General features: G+C 43.3%; 1 protein-coding gene across 1 annotated transcript in view; it reads left to right on the forward strand.

The window, feature by feature from the left end:
• Positions 1-9911, forward strand: part of vwc2l (von Willebrand factor C domain containing 2 like) — a 49347-nt gene extending 39436 nt beyond the window's left edge. Inside the window, exon 3 of the mRNA XM_066641335.1 lies at positions 8327-9911. Coding sequence (XP_066497432.1) covers positions 8327-8478 — 152 coding nt within the window. The 3' untranslated portion in view covers positions 8479-9911. The remainder of the gene's footprint in view (positions 1-8326) is intronic.
• Positions 9912-17771: the final 7860 nt, after the last annotated feature.

Raw genomic sequence — 17771 nt, forward strand, 5'->3', positions numbered from 1 at the left:
TAAACCTATGTGCATCTAATAAATCTAATACCTAATAAAACGTTATTTTATTCCAAGTCATTATGAAATAAAATAGACAGTGAATGTATTGTATAAAGTTTTTTTTCAGAATTTAGACTTGAACACTATGTAGTACTGGTACCATTAGGTTTAAAATATCCCTTAAAACTTGCTAAGACAATAAAACCATTTGTCTTGCAGCCTTGCTACCCAATGTTCAACTCCAATTTCAGCGCTTAAGCTCCCAGGCCATCATCGCTTTTTATGAGAAGACCAAAAAAAAGCCCAAAGAAAGCCTCAGGTTCATCTGTACTCCATCTATTCTCATCCTGCTCAAAAAGTATTACTCTTACAGCCAGCTTTACTGGAAGCCTGTCATTTAATCTCTAGTAGATTGCATTCTATAGAGGAATCGAGACAGTAAATGTCAAGAGACACTCATCCCAGCATTGGGAGAGCTGACAGAAGATCAACACTGACATAGAGAATGCCAAGGCTCAGTCAATCAAGGCATTCAGACATGGCAGCATTTTTTTTTTTAAGCTAAACTACCATCTCCCACTGTGCATCACTCTGTCTGCCAGAGACACACACATGAACACAAATACACAAGAGCTTCTGCTGGCCTGGAACATGTCCTGTGGGCTTCTCTGCTCTGCAAAAATCTTCACTGTGCAACTGTGACACAAACACACAGCTTTGCTTCTGTGGATAGTTTTTGTTCATTCCATAGACTTCCATTTATTTGGTGGAGACTTACCCTAACGTTAATCTTGTGTAGTTTTAGCTAGATCCGAACCTTTACCTAACCTCAGCATTTAATCGTGTCTTCATTTCAAAATAATGATTAATTATTAATTATTATTACATTAAATTACAGCTTGTGGCCTCCAGAAGGACGAGACGTTCCAACAGAATGAGCGTGTAAACAGGTATCTGTCTCCACATTTAAATGCACACAGTGACCGACAGACAGATAGACAGACAACTGTCTGGGGCGAAAGTGTAATTTTTCAAAAATTAAATCCCTCTTCTAGTAAACTGCTGAATTGTGTAAGTGCACCTGGACGGCTGATTATACATTCTAACCCCCAGCATGGACAAGTCCTTGAGCTGTTTACGGAGCGTGTTTGAGGGGCTGGATGATGGAACGGCAGCCAGAACCGCTCACGTACAGCAGCTTCGTTTACGTGGCCGACACAGTCTGTTAGCACTGAGCACTCGCTCTCTGTCCAGCGGCCAAGGTGACGTGCTGCACCGTCCTTGTTCCAGTGACACTCATACTCAGCGTCCGATGAGTAATGACACTTGGCAGTGCCAGTGGTCACACTTCCCCACACTCACCTGAATGCCGGGACCCTAGCTCTCTGCCAAATAACTTTTTAAAAGATCTATGCTACGTATCGATAAGAGATGGAATCTGCTCGTGTAAGCAATGTTCTGGATCCCCAGGTGAAACCAGCAGTGTTAATGCATCCAAGTGGCCGGTTACTTCTTTTGGAATCTGTTGCGTATTAAGGGAGGGCACAGAGTCTATTGGCAGCTGATAACATTAGCTACTGCTAAACAGGGAAGTCTAATTGTTTTCGGTAGAAAATTGAATTTACAGTCGATAATTACGAGCAATAAAACGGCCCGTGTTTGTGCTTGTGAGAGCACTGTGGTACTAATAAGGGTGATTGGGTAAAGGCAATAGCTGCGTGTTAAAATGCCGGATATAAACACTCCAACATGTGCTTTGTCCAAATCTTTGTGGACACCCTGTGTAGTCAGTAAATTCAACTTTTTAAAATGTGCATCTGTTAGTATAATGCAGAAAGAGAAACATGAATATAAGACACTCAAAGGATGCACAAGAGGCTAAATGTTATAATGCTCAATCCCCCCAAACAGTGGACAATGGAACCATTTAACTGCATTCTCTGGAGTGATGGATATCCATTCCCTTAGCATTCAGAGGTTTAGAGTGATCCCAGACTACTCATCAAACACAAGAACCTGACATTGATAATGTGCATTCATTCATTATCTGTAACCGTTATCCAATTCAGGGTCCAGAGCCTACCTGGAATCATTGGGCGCAAGGTGGGAATACACCCTGGAGGGGGCGCCAGTCCTTCACAGGGCAACACAAACACACACACACACACATTAACTCACACCTATGGACACTTTTGAGTCGCCAATCCACCTACCAACGTGTGTTTTTGGACTGTGGGAGGAAACCGGAGCACCTGGAGGAAACCCACACAGACACAGAGAGAACACATCACACTCCTCACAGACAGTCACCCGGAGGAAACCCACGCAGACACAGGGAGAACACACCACACTCCTCACAGACAGTCACCCGGAGGAAACCCACGCAGACACAGGGAGAACACACCACACTCCTCACAGACAGTGACACGAAGGAAACCCACGCAGACACAGAGAGAACACACCACACTCCTCACAGACAGTCACCCGGAGGAAACCCACGCAGACACAGGGAGAACACACCACACTCCTCACAGACAGTGACACGAAGGAAACCCACGCAGACACAGAGAGAACACACCACACTCCTCACAGACAGTCACCCGGAGCGGGAATCGAACCCAGGCCCCTAGAGCTGTGTGACTGCGACACTACCTGCTGCACCACCGTGCCGCCCATCAATAATGTTCACATGGCTAAATACAAATAGAAACAGCCTTCCCAAAAGAGAAGAAGCTTTTCTTTTATTTAGAAGAAAAGTTCAAACGTTTGGGTGCTTAGTATAAGTTTTCATGTACGATAATTAACCACAAAGGTAGTGTTACCCATCCAGAGATTCCATAGTCAATTCAGCTCTATTGCACACCTCTGCTGAAGCCCATCACGTTCTCTTAGTGCAACCCATTTTGTGACCCCTTAAAACCAATGGGGTTTTTAAGATTTTGGCTGAAGAAGGGGTTTTGTGAGGGGAAAAAAAGCTTTGCCAAATTATACGCATTCCTTTTTAAACAGTTATTGTTTTCCAGTGCCTCTTTTAATGCTCTTTGAAATTTTAATGCAGTAAATATTGCATTTTTATGAGGCTGCAAGTGCAGCGATGGCACTCCAGACCTTTGTGAATTCACTGACTCAAACTGTGGGATATGCTACTGTAGAGTGGTATGAGAAACAGAAATAGGACAACTTGTCATTTTTTTCCCCAAATACGCTCAGATTCCGTGAACCAAATTACCAGGCAAGGTGACGGCAACCTTGTGGAAAGAAGTAACTTTTAAAATGGAGCTACATTAAAAACCTGAGCAAGCTGCAATGGATACACTTTAAATACACTACGTTAGTGGACACGTGTAATATTTACTGAGACGTGCAGTGCCACAGATTGGCAATATAAGAAAAATAGCAAGCCCTGCAAAACCTGCAGAAAGCACAAATAAATAAATAAATAAATAAAATAAGAGAGAAAAAAAAGAGCCTCATAGGCCTGTTTGATAAGAGAAGCCCATATTCCAAAGGAGCCTTTCTGTATTTACATTATGTCCCTCGTCTTCATTAGCATAACACAACTCTCACTTATGTATATTTCATGTTTTTATTTATTATCATTTTCTCACTAAAATTATAGATTTTGCATCTCAAGGGACTATCCTTTCAATAAATTCAGTACTCAGACTGTATTATGCAAATATATTACACTATTGGGAATCCCTGGGGTTTCAAGCAGTCGTGATTGCTATGTAGGCCATAAGCTAGTGGCTAATAAAACCAAGCTAGCTTCAGTACAATTAATTTCAGCTGTCAAACAAAATCACAACAACAACAGCATGTCTACCTTTAATCATCAGATAAATAAATAAATAAATAAATAAAACTGAAATTTCCTTTCAGTTAAAGATAAAAAGCAAACTGTGCTAAGAGCTAAGCATGCTAACTGTTAGCATACTAGCTTTAGCATTTAGCTTGTTCTTCTCAAATGAGGCATCATATTCATGTTTGAGTAATCCATTGTCCTCAATTCAGTCAATTCATTTATTCTGATTCTTAGCAGTAATCTTTGTTCAAATGTTCCTCTCTCATTCAAAAGGCTTTAAAATGCTTTTTCTTAGATTCAAACTGGGAACTGTGTCTCTAGAGACTACTGCTACTAACTTCAAGATGAGAGTAGGCATGCTTACAACAGAGGTAGTGGTATTTTTTCATTTTGGCAAGTGTCTCCTTTTTAAAGTGTAAAGCCACACATAGGGACTCGACTAATTTTTAAAATACCTTGGGAAAGGAAAAAATAAATCTGTCCAACTTAATCAACAGGAAATGCTCCCAGTGATAAAATATTGTAGTCTGTAAGATAGAAAAGGTTCCTCCAGAGCCATCGATCATATGAGGCACTTCTTGCATTATTCATGAATTAAAGACAAATACTAAGAGTTGTCTGCTCTACCTTGCTGCGGTTTCTCTGATCAGGCGTGGATTCTGATGAACCGGTGATGATTTAATTCAGTTAGGGTCTTCTTTACCAGGTTAGATGCATAAAGCAGTAAGCCACCTTCCTGCTGGAGAGTTCTCTTCCAGCAGAAATGACTTTGAACTTTACTGTTCTACACCTGATCCAACTTCTCAGTCAATCTCACTAGGCCCCGTGACCTGAATCAGTGAGTCTGCTGGGCTTGAAATCTGGGCGGTAGATATCTAAACTGAGGGTTGTTTAGCATTGCTCTGTAGCTTAAACAAGTCAGCTCAACAACTATGCATTTTAATCCAGTGGAGAAATACACCCACCACTCATGCCCTCAATATGAGTTCCATCCATCCATCCATTATCTGTAAGCGCTTATCCAGTTCAGGGCCACGGTGGGTCCAGAGTCTACCTGGAATCACTGGGCGCAAGGTGGGAACACACCCTGGAGGGGGCGCCAGTCCTTCACAGGGCAACACACACTCACACCTACAGTCATTTTTGAGTCGTCAGTCCACCTACCAACATGTGTTTTTGGACTGTGGGAGGAAACCGGAGCACCCGGAGGAAACCCACACAGACACAGGGAGAACACACCACACTCCTCACAGACAGTCACCCGGAGGAAACCCATGCAGACACAGGGAGAACACAACACACTCCTCACAGACAGTCACCCGGAGGAAACCCACACAGACACAGGGAGAACACACCACACTCCTCACAGACAGTCACCCGGAGGAAACCCACGAAGACACAGGGAGAACACACCACACTCCTCACAGACATTCACCCGGAGGAAACCCACACAGAAACAGTGAGAACACACCAACTCTTCACAGACAGTCGCCCGGAGCAGGAATCGAACCCACAACCTCCAGGTCCCTGGAGCTGTGTGACACTACATGCAGCGCCACCGTGCCGCCCTCTCAATATAAGTTAATATACTTTATATATGTATTTATATTAACCAGGTTTAACCATTTTATTACTACCAATTCCACACACTTTCTAACTCTCTGAACACCAACTACATACTTTTATGTATGTTAGCTAACATACACCACACTGAGAATGAGTACAATTGTTCTCTTGCTCTGGGCCTCAAATATTAGGAAACTAGCCACAGAAAAATGACCAACAAGAGCTGCATGATTGTGTTGTAAAGGTACGAAGTCGATGTTGGTTTTTCATTTGTACTTTCAGAGTGTACTCCAACATACAGGAGAGTTACATACTTTAATCATGGCCACTCCAGCACATATTCAACATGAATCTGTCAGTCTTCTGTCTTTTGCTGTGTATTTACTGATTAAGAACATTTGAAAAGCGAGTGATCAGTAATAACTGGGGCTTATTTTCTAACAGAAATCAGAACGGTCTCTAAATGCAGACACTAAAAGACTCAACCTGCAAATGTTTAAAAAGCAAAAACAGCGTGTCTGAATGAATATTTCATATGAAATAGAGTTTACTGCTCTATTTAATTCAGATTTATGCAGAGCAAGCCACAAATTTCATCAGGATCGGGTGTTTTCTTCAGAGTTGAGCAATAACAAATTGCAGTGCTCTTGTGGAAGCGTGCTGAGAGGGTGTTGTTTAGAATCCCACTACTGGGAAACAAGTTCAATATATTTGCATTGCAGGATGTGGCTGAACATCACTTGGATCAAACATTAGATTAAATACATTCCCAGTTTCTTTTAACACACACCTCACTCTTTTTGGGTTTGTTTAACTATTACCATACATAGAACTTTGGCTACTAATGTTTTTGTTTTTGGGTTCTTTTTGTTTATTGTGGGTTTCCCGCTCCGGGTGACTGTCTGTGAGGAGTGTGGTGTGTTCTCCCTGTGTCTGTGTGGGTTTCCTCCGGGTGACTGTCTGTGAGGAGTGTGGTGTGTTCTCCCTGTGTCTGCGTGGGTTTCCTCCGGGTGACTGTCTGTGAGGAGTGTGGTGTGTTCTCCCTGTGTCTGTGTGGGTTTCCTCCGGGTGACTGTCTGTGAGGAGTGTGGTGTGTTCTCCCTGTGTCTGCGTGGGTTTCCTCCGGGTGACTGTCTGTGAGGAGTGTGGTGTGTTCGCACTGTGTCTGTGTGGGTTTCCTCTGGGTGACTGTCTGTGAGGAGTGTGGTGTGTTCTCCCTGTGTCTGTGTGGGTTTCCTCCAGGTGACTGTCTGTGAGGAGTGTGGTGTGTTCTCCCTGTGTCTGTGTGGGTTTCCTCCAGGTGACTGTCTGTGAGGAGTGTGGTGTGTTCTCCCTGTGTCTGTGTGGGTTTCCTCCGGGTGACTGTCTGTGAGGAGTGTGGTGTGTTCTCCCTGTGTCTGTGTGAGTTTCCTCCGTGTGACTGTCTGTGAGGAGTGTGGTGTGTTCTCCCTGTGTCTGCGTGGGTTTCCTCCGGGTGACTGTCTGAGAGGAGTGTGGCGTGTTCTCCCCGTGTCTGCGTGGGTTTTCTCCGGGTGACTGTCTGTGAGGAGTGTGGTGTGTTCTCCCTGTGTCTGCGTGGGTTTCCTCCGGGTGACTGTCTGTGAGGAGTGTGGTGTGTTCTCCCTGTGTCTGCGTGGGTTTCCTCCGGGTGCTCCGGTTTCCTCCCACAGTCCAAAAACACACGTGTATTCCCGCCTTGCGCCCAATGATTCCAGGTAGGCTCTGGACCCACCGCGACCCTGAACTGGATAAGGGTTACAGATAATGAATGAATGAATTAATGTTTATTTTGGTAAGACATCTTTAAGCGCTTTTAAAAAACTACAAAATATCACAGTAATCAACATAACTTTTTTTTTACAAACACATTATTATCATATATAAATTCTACAGTTTTATATGCACCCTAACATTAAACCCATCCTTAAACCTCACCCTAACCTCCCACTTGCTGGTCTCCAGCCTGCAGAGATATGCATTTGATACATTTTGGTGCAAGATGCTGATGTTGATGATGCAAAGCACCAGTGACACAGAACAATACTTTGTCCACGGCGTGCTTCACGCAGTTAACAAATGCTATGATTCAGACAAATAACCTCCCCTTCTTCCCCATGGTGCTTCACCGGGTGGAGTTTCAGACCTGTGGGAAACATTGTAATGATGCAAACATGAGCAGTTTAAAAAGTTCCCCTGAAAGAAATGCTTTGCTGTTAATCTAATTGTATGGGTGGGGATCGAACAATAACTCCACTGAAACCTCTCTGAAGAAAACCCAGGTTTTGTGTGTAATAGAATTAGTGGAAGAATAAAATATAAGAAAAAAAATGGACTGGGAAAATAAAGGAAGGAGACGAGAGAGAGAGAGAGAGAGAGAGAGTCTGAACACACTGCCAGCAAGGCTACTTGCCAGCCTCCTGAGCTTAGCGCACATTAGAATGCAAAGCATTTCTGCACAGAGAGGGAGCGAGAGAGAGAGAGAGAGACAGAGAGAGAGAGAGAGAGCACAAGAGAGAGAGAGAGAGAGAGAGAGAGAGAGAGAAAGAGAGAGAGAGAAAAGAGTAAGTTGAATATAGAATAAAAGTGAGTAGAGAGAAACTGAAAAAAGTGAGAGGGAAAAGAAAACAAAAAAATCTTACAAAAAAAGAATAGAGAGAGAGAGAAAGAGGATGTGGATGAGACAGAATGGGAGAGAGAGGGTGGAAGATTGAGAAAGAGAAAGAAAATGTGAAAGACAGAGAGAAAAAAAGAGTCTTTTTATTGCTGAAAAAAACAAGCCCATCGGTGCATGCCCGTGAAAGAGATGTGTGCACGCGTCTGTTCGGGCTCTAGAACTCCCCAGAGTGTCTCAAAGCGCTCCTCCGTCCCCTCCAAAAGATCCTCTCGAGAGCTCCGTCTCATTACAGTCTCTCTAACTCTCACTCTGCTTCCACCCCCCCTCCCCCCTCTCTCCCCTTCTGTCCTACGCGGCAGGTCCAAACTGTTACGCCGGAACGACGATCATTCCAGCCGGCATCGAAGTGAAGGTGGACGACTGCACCATCTGCCGCTGCCACAACGGAGACTGGTGGAAGCCTGCACAGTGCTTTCGGAGGGAGTGCCTCAACGGCCAGACGTCGTCATAGAAACCACCTCCAGGACATTGTGTCGAGGGGCACACGAGAGACAGCGTCCTCCAGCACCGGGGCGGCCCATCGTTGGGACACTGGACGCTGGGAGACGCAGGCTGGCAGGAGCACAAAAACGTTTGGTGCATGTGAGGCTGCCGAGGAAGCTGAGAGGCAACGAAATACATCACAGACAGATAGAGACACTTCGAAACCTTGGCAGTGTTGGAGGAGACCCTGTTTGTTTGTTAGTCTGTTTGTTTCTATAAAGGTTTCATCCTAGATTTATTTCTTGCTTACGCTGCTCACACACAAAGTCTCGGCACCTCACGGATCAGCTGTTTATTCCGGGCCTCATACTCTGTGTATTGTTATTTGGGATGCTCCTCTGTTAGCAGTAGAACATGCTACATTGCCAGGGGGCGCTATTTCTCAGCCTCAAATGAAGCGCATCGGTGGACTGCTTCACCATGACACGGTAGGCCCACTGCCTCCCACAGCACATCTCCAAACACAGCTCTTTATCCTGGGTGTCGGCTATATTTGGTGGTCTTTCTCTCTTCTTTTGGTGCTGGTGTCGCTTAAGCATCATTACAATGAAGGCATTGCATCAAGAATGATGGGACCTAATGACAAGGGTAGGTGTTAAGCTTCTGCTGGTTAAACTGCTGGTTTAGAGGCGGTGAGCTGCTAGAAGGTCACAGGGAGGTCAGTAGGCCAAGGCGGAAGGCTTCTACAAAGCTAAAGCCTTTTCAGTTGTTTGTCTACACTTCCATTTCAATGTGTTTCAATCCACACCAGCGTCTTACATCCTTCAAAACATAAGCCTTATTTATTCAGCGAAGCTTAAACTCCAGATTCAGATCCAGATCTATGGTACGCACTCATGTTCTTATAGTGTTCATAACTAAAATGTGATGATGTTGTTGGTGTTGTAGTTGCAGCTCCTGTGCTGTAATAACAATGAGGGAAGGTGTTTCTTTTCATATTCAGCAGTAAAAACAAAGATGGAGACAGGATTCCCAGCTAACGCAGTTATGTGACGGCGCTAACATCAGACGCAGTGTGGGCTAGAGGCTTGGCGTTACTGGAATAAGGATCACTGCAACTGAGCCAATGCAGCGAAGAACCATATGTTTATTTTTTGCTGTTTTCTTTTCAGTAAAAACCTCCTGAGCGTCAGACGACATTGTTTAAATGTCCTCTATTTAAAATAAATCAGTCACTAAAGCATTTATACAGTTGATTAGACTGATTGTATTTTTCCATTTTAACATATACTTACGTTGACAAACCTCCAACGCTACGACTGGACACGTGAGCAGTGCTACTAAAAACAGACATGGCTGATATATGGTTTTGCATTGGTTTAAAATGATTTGTTAAAACGGTTGGCCTCTTATTGCAAAGCATTCATTTATTCTGATTTCTGTTAACGTTAATGCGTACGCAAAATAAGGTAAATTGCATTCAGATGATCCAGCTCTATTTTTTATTGTTTTTTTGCTACATTAACATTACTGTTGTAGCTAACAGTTGATGCTAATCTGCTAAGCTAATTTTAGATCACCAATGTTGTGGTTTAAAAAAAAAACAGAGGGATAAAGAAAGATCTAAAAATAATAACCGAGAAGCAATGTAACTCAAACATTTGAGTATTTGCATTCTTCGGGCCAGCCCCAGAGAGCTAGAAAGGAGGCTAGACGTAGATTGTCGGGGCCCCAGTCTTTCAAGGAATCAATGCAAGGAATGAAAAGCCAAAAGATGGTGTGCGTAATGAGACTCTACTGCTGTGACTGTACCTTCACAACAACACCGTGAGAGAGATGTCACGTCGTTGGACTGTTACACAAGCGCAATTACCAGACTAGAAAAGCTACATTTCCAGGCCTTAGAAGCCAAGAAGCAGAAAACAAAACACTGCAGCATTAATTCAGATTACCCCTGCCTGCTTGAGATGTCCTTGTTTTTCTCGCCCCCAGCCCAAACAAGCAGAAGTCCTCCTAGAGGCCAACAGCTTGAACTTATCTAAGCAATTAGCGAGCCCAAAGCAGCCTGCTTTAATTTTCCTTAATCAGGCAATATTCTGTGATAAATTAGCCGCCAGACACGCAGCGCAGTGGGCAGGGAGCTGAACCAAAGGCGGGAATCTGCACTCAGCCTGATGCTTCAAAGCCACATCCTTAAACGCTTCCTCTCATCCTCCACACGCCGGAGTCCCGGCTTGTGGCAATTTTCTGTCTCCCGGCTTTGGAGCGACCACATGTTGAGTAGCGGAGCGCTTAAACCACTGAAGCACTCCTCCAGAAGCACTTAAACCAATAAGAACCTCTGAGCAGACTCCGAGACCGATACAATGGATTTGCCCTCAACGATTAGCAGTCAATTATTCCAGAGAGGCTGTGGACCCACCACAACCCTGATCAGGATGAAGCAGATACAGAAGATGAATGAATGAATGAACAAATGAATGAATGCTAATTACATACACACATATACAAGGTGGCATGGTGGTGCAACAGCTAGCGTTTCTATCACACAGCTCCAGGGTACTGGGGCTGTGTTCAAACCCCACACAGGTGGGGAGCTTGGTGATTTAGTTTCCTCCCACGGTCCGTGGATTGGCGACTCAAATGTGTCCGTAGCTGTGAGCGTGTCAGTGGGTGTCACTCTCCGATGCACTGCTGCCCCTCCAGGGTGCGTTCCCACCTTGCACCCAGTGATTCAGTGTTGGCAAAAGACCACACCGCAACTCTGAAATTGATAAACACTCAGACCTTCATTGATGTGTGTTCTGATCAAGGCCAACCACGCTGTTACAGAATGTGTTTACTCCTCACAAATGCTCCGCTGTCTTAACGAATGCATTTTCTACTTCCTGTCTGGGATTACCTTTGCTTTTCTTGGGATGTGCATGGCTAACTTTAGCTTACACCTCCTAGTGCGAGACCCTTTCTTTGTAAGCAGTGATTGTGCATTAATTTGTGCAGAAGCAGATATTTACTTATTTGCACCTGGGCCACACAAACTTTTGCATACCCACGCAGATTCTTTTGTTCAGCTCGAGTGGATTGACCAGGCTGCCTAACCCTGCCCAACCAGCCCTATTTGCCTGTATTTTTTTCTTTTCCTCTCCAAGATGATAAATACCAGTCATTAATTCAAAGGCGAATTCCACCGAGCCCAGGCGATTTATCACAGGTATTTTCCTCCCCAAAGAGAATTCATCCCAGTTAACCTTTTAGACCCTGGTGCCCAGCATTGATGGATGAGCTACTTAATAACAGATCCATGAGTTTGGTAATGAGATGAAAATGAATGCAATAGCATGACCTCTTAAGAAGAAAACCTGAAGTTTCCAAACATTTTCACCCAACAGCATTTTACCACCCGTCCTGTCTGGTGTCATCCGAACTGAAGATCATTCGGTTTTATTCCGTCGACATTCTTTTTCAAGTCCTGCGTGATATGAATAGGGTGTTTGCGTGGCCAGTTAGTTATTGTTTGCCCACTTACAGAGTGTTCTCAAGTTCCAAGAGCAGAAAAATAAAGAAAGAGAAGATGTTAACCTTGTTAAAAGGGAATTCCGTCATGTTGCTCAATCTTGTCTTCATAATAGAATGGTTTAGATATGAATTGTTTTTAAAAAAATCAGTATTTACAGGGTCAGAATTCTATTCTGTGATCAGTGGAAATCTTGGGTGAGGACTACAAACCCTTAAAAACACTTAAAGACCCAATGCTTCTTCTGAAATCAGCTGTATCAATGAGGATTTGTTTCCCCACTTTGCTGCAGTCTGCTGAGAAGATTCTACACCAGATACTGGAACACTGCTCCATGATTTTGATTACATTCAGTGAAATATTAGTGAGGTCAGGTTCTGATCACAAACCCTACACTGATTAATTCTCGTGACATTGTTTGTGCTCCATCAGGATAGAGAATGCAGTTCCATTACAACTGCCCCACACTTTGGTACCTTACAACCAGTGGCAATTGCTCTAAGACTGCAAGGGAAACTCAGTTTCCCCTAAAATGTAAAAAAATAAGTGATCAAATATATACTGTTGTGTGTACATGTCATTGAGTAAATATGCACTACAACACGCTCAACTTTTGTTCAGAATCAGCTTCTTATCACTGGTAAAGATGTGGCTTTCCTCTCAATCATTCCCGCAGCTTCACAGTGCTTTAAACAGTGAGGACGCTGAGTGTCCACAGAGTTCAATAGCGAAGCAGCGAAGTACAGCGAAACGAGACGAGTCATTGGATAAATGCTGGGCTTTGTCCCGCCCGTCGGACACTCAGCGTCTCTGGGGGTCTACGGTGCAGTGGGCTGGCCTCGGCCGGCCCGGACGCTCAGCTTCTGTATGATGATTGGATGATCTGTCTGAGGCTGAATCCCTTTTTGATTGACAGCAAAATGAGCGAATCAGCGATCCTTTGGTGTGAAGATCCGTGGGAGCACAGGCGGACACACTTCACATGGGTCAAGGCCGTTTAAGCAGCCTAGCTCTGCTGGCCATTGAGAGGACACTAGTCAAGTCCCTGGAAAAGACGCCTTGTTGGTACGACAGGATCACAGATCATTTTCTTAAAAAGGAACGGAGGGTAGAATTTACGTATAAATAAACCAACACATTTTATGATGTAGGCCGAAATTGAGCTTCCCCTCCTTGAAAGACCAGCATCGGCCACTGCTTGCAACTGTTGTTTTAGGCTGAAACAATGCTTCAGGCATGAAGCGTCATTCTCAGATCTGTTTCCACGAGAACACTTTAGATGCTGGCTTTCTTTCCCCACAACGCTAAACAATCCTAGACTCTGAGATTCCTATCTGAATGAATGTTGAAAACTTTAACTTTTAATCTAGCATGTATTAAAGCTGTGGAATTTCCCTTTAACAACAAATTGATTTGCATTAATCATATTATTCTCCAACAGAACTGAAGGGGAAAAAAACAAGACCCTCAAAGTGAAGCCTTTAAATCAGTCCCATGCTGTTGCAAATCCAACCCACAGCTAAAGTCCATTTACTCTGATCATGTTTTTGATTATGACGATTCCTACAGGCACTGAGCTCAGACGTGCCTGAAATCAGGTGAAAGAGCTGAGAGTTAATCCTGCGCGTATGCAGGCTTTAGAGGGAGACGAGTCTTGCCAAAGCACTGGCTCCTTGGCTGCACATTTAAAACAGCCTTCAAAAGCCCAGGGAGCATCTTCTGCCTGAACCTTCATCAAATGGGTAATTATCCCCCAATTATGATCTCTTGATACACTGCCCTTTGCTTGAGGACTCACGGTCATTACTAGTGATCAAAGACTCGCCCCCTGTACTTACGGAACACACTGGTGTATTCACCATGCGCTATATTTAAAGAGCAAATGTTAAAAAGCAGCGTTGATGCTTTTCCCTTAACACAAGACCCGTCATCAATGCCATTTCACGATGTGGACATGTCTGACGTTCCTGGGATAGTACATACAGGTTTAATAAGTGTTCATTTGTAGACTTATATTTGTACGCCACGTTTAGGTGCTCAGGTCCAAGGACATGGTTAATTTGATTTTCTGTATGAAAATAATAGACATATCGCCTACAGAGAAAACACCGGCACAGAGCTTCAACATATTGGGCACAAACAAATCTCAGGAATGTGGCCTGTGCAGACTTACTTCATATTTTCTATATTATTTGTTCCAATATCTTGCGTATCCAAACTTTTGTATCCACCCCTTATATCCAGTGAGTTTATCTACTTTAATATGTACCTGTTGTGGACACCGCTGGTCATTTTTCCCAAAGCCAAGTGAGTGTAGAAAGGTGAAAAGTCCTCAAGATGGGACTTTCTAGAGCAACGGACCCTTGTTCTTTGGAATGATCACATACCTTGGTGAAAGGGTGTGAGGACGTGATCCAGAACTAGTTCTTCAACATCAGTACCTGACTTCACTAATGGCTGAATACTATCAAATCCTGCTCGAAAGGTCAATACGGAGTAGTGAATGTTACTACAGCAACGGGGAAAACAAATTCCCTATTAATACCCTTCATTCCAGAATAAACCTAGGGCAGTGCCACTCCAGCTAATCCTAAATGTACTGGATGAAGCTCAAAAATCACACTACAGAGCACATTTCCACTGCTGCACAGCCCAGTAAGTCCCATTCTGTTGGCCACTGCTTTTCTATGGAGATTAAACAAGCCGTGTGCACACCTGAATGCAGTGTTAAAAATGGATTCTATCCAATACTGGTTGGAACTCAACAAATGGAAGGATTACGCTCAAACTTTGGGGTCATGCATGTACATTTTTTTGGATATGGCTAAAAGCTGTGGCCATTTCTTTGCCCATTAAGTGAAGGTCCCAATGTTACAAACCAAGTTATAGATAAAGCTGTTTACATTTGTACTCTGTAAAGGGACGTGTTTTATTGAACTTATTTTCATTTAGAAAATCGACATGTAATTTCAATCACGTGTTCAAACTTTTGCATACAATGCTGGTGCACTGCTAAGAAGCGTCTCTTTTTCTGTTCTTTTACGACAATCACGAAGGATACAGAACTGCTAAGGCCACTGAGATGGACTCTCTTTTCTTCTTTCCTCTTTTCGTGCGAACGTTCATCTGAGCTTTGCGACAAATGACACCTAACGGAACCTAAAAAGAGGATCGTCACTCACAAAGATGGAAGCATCTGTGGAACTGTTCACCAATCTGTAAGATGTTGTGCACATGGTCTATACGTCTGTTCCAGTCTCAAGCATTCCCCCATTAATGTGTTATTTTTCTCGTTTCCTTTTTATTATTATGATTACGATTATTATTATATTATACTTTTCTTTTGTGTTCAACACTATAACCATTTTTTTGAGACACCGACTAACTGTAGCTGGAAGCTATGAAAGATTGTTCTTTTTGTTTTGTTTTTCTAAACAAACAAACTGTTATATGAATTTGTGCCTGAAAACAAACTGTATCTATTAAGAAAACATACTGTTAAACAATCAGCTTTTATTACACACAGGCACTAAGGGTCATTCTTAAAGTCATTTCCTATAATCTATTGTTTCATATAGTAATGTTTATTATTCAAGGTAAATATTGTTATTATTATACGATATAAATTCAGAACCAGATGAATATATTTAAGAGAAATTAAAAGATGGAGACCACGAGTGTTTTGCTGGAGGCTCAGCCAAATGCTTGTGTTTTTCATCCAGTATTAAACCAATCCAAGGTGCCCTTCATTATGTACAGATGTGTAAATATCTCCCAGTGTGCAGTGTGTATTCTGAATTCAGAGGCTAAAAGAGGGGACAAAAATGTGTATTATTTATGAAGACAAAAACTATTTTGTTAAATAGACTGAAAAAGATGCATTCAACAAAAAAAGAAAAACATTGTGTGCGTGTCTGCGTCTGTGTGTGTGTGTGTGTGTGTTATTCTGGGCTGTGTTATTCACGGGTAAGAAGCAGATTGCACCTGCTGGCCCACCGGATACTGGTGCAGCTCGTGGGGCTCTGATCACTGATAGTGCAGACGCAGGGTTCTTCAACGCTGGCGTCAGCATCGCTCCACATCCATATCCAGGTTATGCTGGAAAACATCACATCTGCTGAGCAGAGGCTCACACAGCATGCACACACTATTCTGCAAGAGTCAGGAAAATGAGAAACAGAAATGTAGGACTCTCATTTGCTCATGTATGGGGGAAAACAGAACAAGCAGTGTTCTCTAATTACAGGAACGGTAAGACCAGCCCTCCGCCGAATTACATTCCAGTCACCACAGCCATTAAGTAGATGTTTTCCATTTTTTCCAGCACGGGTAAAACAACAAGCAGAGAACATAGTATTTAACAGAAAATTACACAGAAACCTCCACAGCTAAATCGAACAGCTTCATTTTCAGGTTTTCTAAGACATCCGCAGGTGTATTTTCCCCACAGCTCTCAGTGATGATAAAAACATCCAGAGGTCTGGACTCGAAGGCGGCTGAGAACAATAGCAGCAGCTTCTGTTTAATTTGCAAAGTTTCTTTTTATTGTCTCTCTATGGTCTCTAGGTAAAAGCCTTCTGACAGATGCACGTCTTTTTCTGACATCCCCCAGCACTGGGTCGTCTTCTCCTGTTGCGGGGCTGGCCAGTAAAACCTGAAGATGATGATGTTTCTCTTCGTTTGTGTTTATCTGGGAAGGTGATTTAGGGCTCTACAAGATCTTGTTAGATAATAAGAGCCCCATCCCATAAGTTACTACTTTTGGAAACCGTTGGAGGCATTGCGGTCCTGGAAGTTTCATCGCAAGACACAGTAATTAAAGACGTACTAATTTGTATTGATTTGTAGTTACGTTATCTTTAAGAGGGCACCTTGACCCAACCATTCGAGCAAAACACACCCCACACCGTTACAGCCCTACAGACCTCCCGCATAGCGTCCAAGCAATAAAGACTGCTTCATTTTATGCCTTCTATTTCTGGTTCCCACATATGTGCAGTTATGGAGAATACAGTACGTAATCTACATCTCTGTAGACCACAAGCTATGATTTTTGCACCGCTGAACTCTCCAATGTGCATTTATCTTTGTAGTGAAAGGCATTGTGAGCCAACTATAACAGCCCTCTCTCTATACAGTTGTGGACAGAGAGTTCTTGCTGACAGGGTTAGCTTTAGATTATTAAGCATTCAAGAAAAAAAAGCACCTTGAAATCAAGAAGGTCAAGAATAAAAGCGCTTTGGTACAAGACAAAGCTCTGAGCAGAGTTTGTAATGCAGGACCAAACCTGGACCTGGATCACAACCGTTTTCAGGTTTTGCATCCGCAGCATATTTGCACAAATTGGTGAATAAATTAAACGGCTCATACAAGCTCCCAGAAAAGTATACAGCAACTAAGCAAAACAAATGTACTGTTGAGCTGAATAACATTACCTCTAATGCGAGTTTGTTTGCAGAGGCCTGTGGAGTATAGACAAAAATATCAAACATACTTTTAAGTGCATTACGCAACCACAGAAAACAACACCCCCGGGACCAGGGCTGAGCACGTGCTCCTCGGCTCCGGAGCTCTGCTGAGCCGACTCCTCTCAGGCTATTGTCGGGAAGGTGTGTAAAGTTTAGTTCGGCGTACAATGGTTCTGTGCTCTTTACATCAGCCCATGGTTTGTCTGTACCCTCCTATTAATCAGGCCTTTGAAACCCTGTCCACGCCACTAATTGCCTCCTCCAAGTCCCTGCAAGACGGAGGCCAAGCAATTTAATGCAGCTCACAGCAATCAATAGCAATTAGGAGCATCCCTGAGT

The sequence above is a fragment of the Hoplias malabaricus genome, chromosome 12 (assembly GCF_029633855.1).
Source record: "Hoplias malabaricus isolate fHopMal1 chromosome 12, fHopMal1.hap1, whole genome shotgun sequence".
NCBI classification, from domain to species: domain Eukaryota; kingdom Metazoa; phylum Chordata; class Actinopteri; order Characiformes; family Erythrinidae; genus Hoplias; species Hoplias malabaricus.